The sequence below is a fragment of the Lepus europaeus genome, chromosome 20 (genome assembly GCF_033115175.1).
Source record: "Lepus europaeus isolate LE1 chromosome 20, mLepTim1.pri, whole genome shotgun sequence".
NCBI lineage: Eukaryota > Metazoa > Chordata > Mammalia > Lagomorpha > Leporidae > Lepus > Lepus europaeus.
Genome location: NC_084846.1, coordinates 38,411,523 through 38,418,471, shown reverse-complemented (window position 1 = coordinate 38,418,471; position 6,949 = coordinate 38,411,523). Strand labels below are relative to the sequence as shown.

The window sequence follows — 6,949 nt, the reverse complement described above, 5'->3', positions numbered from 1 at the left end:
AAAAATCAGTTTCCACAGATTTGAGCCTATGCCTAGTCTGAATGAGATGAAAATTGTCCTCAGAGAAACAGGCATATTAATGAGAGGCAGTAATAGAGAAAGGGCAAATATGCATTCACAGATATGACTGTGGAGGAGACAAATTCAAGTCGAAAAGTTTCTTCCCAAACACGTTCTACTCATATATACCAAACTGTAGAATACTTAAGACCTCACACTCCTTTACATCACAACATTGTTTATTATGTGAATTTTTTACAATACAAACAAAAAATACAGAAATGCAATATATGAATACAGCTAAATGCAGAACGGTGGCTTTTTTTTTTTTTTCTCTTCAAGAGGCCATTTTCCCCATTTCTAGTCAAATAAAGAGGCTGCATATAGGTAGAAACAGGTTGGTCGTTAGCTTCACAATTTTGCCTAGAAATGATCTATAAATGCATTTTCCCCCTGCTACTTACCATAAATTGTAAAAAGGGAGTAAAAGGAAAGTTTCCCTGTTGGTTCCTACCTTATGAAAGATGCTACTTTCTATTTTAGCAGGGCCAATACATGGAAAATATCTAAATTAAATGTTATTTCAGAAATGAAGCAGTAATGAGATTCTGGCTAAAGAGGGCACTAAATGAGAATAATATATATTTAAAGAATCCAAAACAAACAAAAAAAGGTTGTTATAAAAAAGCTCTAGGTGCACTGTAAGCATATAGGTTTTCTTTTTTCCATGTGTATTTTAAACAATGGAAGTGTCAAAAAATAGGGTCAACTGTGTTAGACTAAATTACATTATTGTATATGCTGCACTGAATGGAACCTCTGTATTATAATTATCATAGAGAAGCAAAGTTTGCATCATATTATGGCAATTTATCCTCAATGAAAACTTTCCAGAGTCCTTTTATTTTGGAATATCCTGTAAACAATCAAACCACCAGAACATGATTGTACAACAGTAAAATGTTCTCTTGCATTAAATTGAAGACATCTGTTTAATTAAAAAAAAAAAAAGAAAAAACAAAAGAAAGGTACTTAGAGCTGTTACTTTCCAAGTACGTAACACCCTAGTCAATTCAAGGTGTCTTAATCTCCATCAAGAACAACAAAAAAATAATTTTTGTCATGCTGTTAAATCCATCATTATGGATAAAATTGGTGCAAATTGGTCAAACGGATCCAACAAACACTGATGTCCAAGCTGGCTTATTGGCAACTAATACGTAACTGGTGGTCAATAGAGAATTTAAAAGATCTTCCCTTTCTTCTTGTTCTTTTCCAAGGTTCTGAATGAATGAAAGAAAAAAATCAAAATGAATGACCACATAAAAATTATGAAAGACAAAATGTGGTAGCAACAGCTAACCCAAGTACAACTACAATGGATTTTCAAACCTCATTTCATTTTTAAAAAAATTACAAGAAATAAACAATGAAGATAATGCTAAACTATAATAGCATTTTCTTAGAAAACAAATACTTGACAAAATTCCAGGGTAAGAAGTTAAGAAAACCCAACAAAATCCAATTTTATTATATTATTCTTCTCAAATGAAATACACAAATGAAAAAGATCAACTGATATCCAGTACGGGGTCCTTTTCCTCTACTGTTATTTGCATCCTGAAGTGCATTTGCTTTTACTAACATATTTCCCTTTTGTCTAGGGGGAAAGTTAATAGAAGGATAGTGTTAGGAAAGTATTACAGAACAAATGTCTAATTTTCAAAGTGTTTAGAAGGATAAATTACAGAATTCTAATAGGGATACAACTTTTCCATTTTAAATTAGATTAATGAGAAAAGGAGGAATAGATATTACTTTTTTACATAAATTAAGAAAAAGTGACATTCGCTGTATCAGAAACTGAATATCCAGCATTTTATCTTAAGGATTTTACCCTAAAGACATATTCCAAAACAATTAAAATATTTCCCTAAATGTATAAAAGATCTCCATAGCAGTGCTTTCTACAGGGCCCCAAATTGAAAACAACCATTATGGTTCATCATGAGAAACTGATTATGGTGAGTTAACTGGGGAGAATGTTATGAAGCTGCTAAAGCAATTAAGAAGATTAAGTCATGGAAAATGTACAGAAAAAAATATTGTTACAGTACACACACTGCATCCGTCTATATATACAAATATTCATCCATGGAGATATTTATGCTTGGGATGTATGATAATTACTTTTTAAATGTCATTCTGATGTTTTTATAATAAATAGGAAAATAAGTCTTTCAAACATTACTACACCCAATTCTTAGGACTCTAACATTAAGTTACCTTGAAGAGTTCTGTTGTTCTAATATACGTTGCTGAGCTTCCCAGTTTGCTTTCTCATCCTCAAACTGACGACGTTTTTCCTCTAATTCTTTGTGCTGTGCTTCCAAATTCTTTTTCATTTGCTCATGGCGCCGCTGGAGCTAAATCACAGCATAACATATAAAATAAAATGGTTTAGGAAATCAGCGAAGAATTATATTTCATCCAGGTATACTAATGTTAAGAGAATGAACACTGAGTCACCCTGTTAGAACTCAGAGTACCACCTGGAGAAAACTGTGGAAGATTCCTCCTACTGCAGGACGTGCCAGCCTATAGGCCAGAGACCCTAGATAATAATCTCAGGAAATAGGAACAAAAATACAACAAACTTACAATTGTGTAGCACTGTACAATAGACAATTACCTCATTTTTCTGTATTCACTAACACATTGGAGGCTTGGCAAGGAAGACATCATTGCTTGCATTGAACAGATGGGATCACTAGCCAGAGCAGACAAGACTAAAACCTGTCTCTTAATTCCAAGTTCAGAAAGCCAAGACAGATGTAAAGAAAGCAGGTGGTTAAGGACCTAAGAATTACAAGATCCTACTAAGGTCTTCTGATTTCTGTAATGTAGTGGTTCTCAGACATTGGGCTTCATATAAGTCACCCAGAGTGCTTATTGCAAATAGAGAAAGCTGGTCTTCACACAGATGTACTGAATTAGAATCTCTAGATGCTAAGACTAGAAACTCAAAACTTCTAACAAGCCCCTATGACTCTAATGCAGGTTATCCTTCCTGTGCTGAGGATTAATAAAGAATGCTGAATGAGGGGGCCAGGACTGTCCTGTCATGGGTAAAGCCACCACCTGTGATGCCAGCATCCCATATGGGTGCCAGTTTGTGTTCTTGCTGCTCCACTTCCAATCCAGCTCCTTGCTAATGGCCTCAGAGAAGCAGCAGCAGATGATTCAAGTGCTTGGCCCTCGCTACCCATGTGGGAGACCTGGAAGAAGCTCTTGGCTCCTGGCTTGGGCCTGACCCAGCCTTGGTGGATGTGGCCATCTGGGGAGCGAACCAAGGGATGGAAGATCTCTCTACCTCTCTCTCTCTCTCTCTCTTTGTAACTCTTTCAAATCAATCAATCTAAAAGAAAAACAAAAGAATGCTGGATGAGAAGTAGGAAACACTCATGTAAAATAACGGCAGAAAACAAGAGCTTAAATGTAACAGATCATTAGATAAATACTTTCAATTAAGTATCCATCAATTTCTGAAGAAAATATCAACAAATTAAAAAAACAGTGGGCGCTGTGGCTCATTTGGTTAATCCTCCACCTGCAGTGCCAGCATCCCATATGGGCACTGGGTTCTAGTCCTGGTTGCACATCTTCCAGTCCAGCCCTCTGCTGTGGCCAGAGAAGGCAGTGGAGTATGGCCCAAGTATTTGGGCCCCTGCACCCTCATGGGAGACCAGGAGGAAGCACCTGGCTCCTGGTTTTGCATCAGCATTGCTCCAGCCGAAGCAGCCATTTGGGGAGTGACCCAATGGAAGGAAGACCTTTCTCTCTGTCTCTGTCTCTCTCTCTCTCTAACTCTATCTGTCAAAAAAACAAACAAACAAGAAAACAGATTATGGGGCAGGTGCCGTGGTGCAGTGGGTTAATCCTGCGCCTGCAGTGCTGGCATATCATATGGGCACCAGTTCTAGTCCCAGCTGCTTCTCTTCCAATTCAGCTCTCTGCTGTGGCCTGGGAAAGCAGTGGAAGATGGCCCAAGTCCTTGGGCTCCTGCACCCACATGGGAGACCGGGAAGAAGCACCTGGATCCTGGCTTTGGATTGGCCCAGCTCTGGCCGTTGCAGCCATTTGGGGAGTGAACCAACAAAAGGAAGACCTTTCTGTCTCTCCCTCTCACTGTCTTTAACTCTACTTCTCAAACAAAAAACTACAGATTACATCCTAATTTGCTGAATACCAAAGACTATTCAAAAACTCTTCAAGAGTCAAGGAATTACATTCTACTAGAGATTTCACTATACTGGTGAGTTAACATCTTGAATTTGCATGATATAATTTGTTTTCTGATTTTGTAAACCCACAAAAGTGATATCATATTTATTCCCCCTGCAAATGTCTCATGCGATTCCTATAAAACAAAACAACTGAGATATGTTTAAGAAGATACGAGTCAAATCTGAGGTGAAATATTCCTGATAGGCAAAGAGTTACTAAGAAAAGATCAGAAAGTAGGAACATAAGAAAATGCCTCTGGGAGCAGGCATCATAGTACAGGAGGTTAGGCTGCCACCTGCAGGGCTGGCATCCCATCCCATAAGGGAGCCAATCTAGCTCCCAGTGAAAGGGAGCCCCAGTGTTTGGGACTCTGCCAGCTACCTAGAAGACAGGGATGGAGCACCAGGCTTCTGGCTTTGGCCTGGCCCAGCCGCAGCTGTTATGGCCATTTGGGGAATGAATCAGTGGATAGAAGATCTCCTTCCCTGTCTCTCCCCTGTCACTCTGCCTTTCAAATAAATAAATCTTAATAAAATGCCTCTAGGGGCCGGCACTGTGGCACAGTAGGATACGCCTCTGTGTGTGGTGCCGGCATTCCACATGGGTGCTGGTGTGGGTCCCAGCTGCTCCACTTCCGATTCAGCTCTCTGTTGATGACCTAGGAAAGCAGTGGAGGGTGGCCCAAGTGCTTGGGCCCCTGCACCCATATGAGAGACTTGGAGGAAGCTCCTGGCTCTGGGTTGGCCCAGCTCTGGCCATTGAGGTCACTTGGGAGGTGAACCAACAGATAGAAGAACTCTCTCTGTCTCCTCCTCTCTTTGTAACTCTGCCTCTCAAGTGAATACATAAATCCTTAAAAAAAGAAAAGAAAATGTCTCTAGTTAATATTTTTAAAAGTTAGGCTAACCACACAGACACAATTCAGAGTAGTTATTTCTAGGAAGACAAAGAGAGGCACAAAGGACTTCAACTGAGTTGGTAACGTCCTATTTTTTATGCTGAGTAGTAGGCTTTGAAGTGCATCAAACTTACATTTGTGTTGTAACTAACCAATTATCTTTTGTGTTGAGTGCATGTAGGTAAAAGTACAGGTCATAATCCCTCTACTTACTCCATGGATTATTTTGTTACATTTTCGGTCAATAAACCTTTCAGTGTTTTATGCAGCAATTACAAATACAATTAGATCAACTGTAAGGATACAACAGAAGAGATGTGTCTTTTTAATATATTTAGATACAGAGTGAGGGAGAGATAGAAAGGTCTTCCATCCACTGGCTCATTCCCCAAATGGCCACAACGGCCAGAGGTAGGCTGATCCTGATCTCTCATGCAGTTGCACTGCCCTCCCAGGCACACTAGCAGATCAGAAGAGGAACAGTTGGGACATGAACTGGCGCCCATATAGGATGCTGATGCCACATTGCCAGCCAAGATTTTATTAAATTTTATCGTTAAAGGATATTTTAGAAATTATTCCATATTACTATTAAAAATTTACTAATTTATTGATCATTTGTATACAAAGATAATTGAAAATGAATCTTGATGTGAATAAAAGGGAAGAGGGGGCGGGAGAGGGGAGGGTTGCAGGTAGGAGGGAAGTTATGGGGGAGAAAAGCCATTGTAATCCATAAGCTGTACTTCGGAAATTTATATTCATTAAATATAAGTTTTAAAAAATTCACTAATTTATAATTTTTAGTTATGATAACAAATTTATGTTCAGAGGAATTCATATTGAAATTGGTTCATCTTCAGTTTACTCATAGTTTTCTTCCTACTATTCTCAGATGTCTATCAAACCAATTGTTCGCTGGATTCTTACATTAAGTTTATCTTTTCTTTTTTCTTTCTTTTCTCACATACTGACTAAAGGAATTGTCCACAAGGTCTCAACATGTAGGGGAAACTCAAGGTGGCAGATATATTTGCTGGGATGCCCTGTCAGTATTACACCCAAAGCTGTGATACTGGGAATTATTTTGAAACAGTATTGTAAAATATAGCCCAACTTCTTTACAAGAGTATCTTTTGGGGACAGCACTGTGGCATTTCTGGTTAAGTTGCTGCCTACAATGCTGGCATCCCATACAAGGACCAGGTTGGAGTCCTGGCTACTCTACTATCTGATCAAACTCCTGGCTTCAACCTGACCCAGCTCTGGCTGTTGTATCCATCTGGGGAGTGAACCAATAGATGGAAGATCTCTCTCTCTAACTTTCAAATACATAAAAAGAAAAGACTAGCATATCCCCCCATTTTCTTTGCTTATAATGTATGCAGGCATGTCCTTAATTCAATTAAGGTTTTTTCCTTTTTTCTCATTCATATACAAATAAATACGATCAATTACTATTATCCTATAACTAGTTTTCTCATCTACCAAAACTCTGATCTTTAGTTTTCTTATATATATATATATATATATGGAATGGTTTATAATTTTATTTACTATTCATATTTCAAACTTGATCACTGTAAGTCTAATTCACTGTAAGTATTCTGACTGCTGTAGTCTTTTTCTCTAGGTGGTACACCATGTCCAAGCACTCATATATTGAAGCATACATAAACACAGTACTTGCTTTTATCTCTTCATTCTATATATTAGGGTATTAAATTCATTTTTTAAAAATAAGTATAGTTACTGTATTATCTA

General features: G+C 38.1%; 1 protein-coding gene across 1 annotated transcript in view; it reads right to left on the bottom strand.

Annotated features, from left to right (window-relative positions):
* Nucleotides 1-221: 221 nt before the first annotated feature.
* The window catches only part of SEPTIN7 (septin 7), a 67,092-nt gene continuing 60,364 nt past the window's right edge, over nt 222-6,949 (bottom strand). Inside the window, exons 12-13 of the mRNA XM_062179557.1 lie at nt 2,287-2,426; nt 222-1,283 (exon numbers count right to left, since the gene is read on the bottom strand). Coding sequence (XP_062035541.1) covers nt 1,244-1,283; nt 2,287-2,426 — 180 coding nt within the window. The 3' untranslated portion in view covers nt 222-1,243. The remainder of the gene's footprint in view (nt 1,284-2,286; nt 2,427-6,949) is intronic.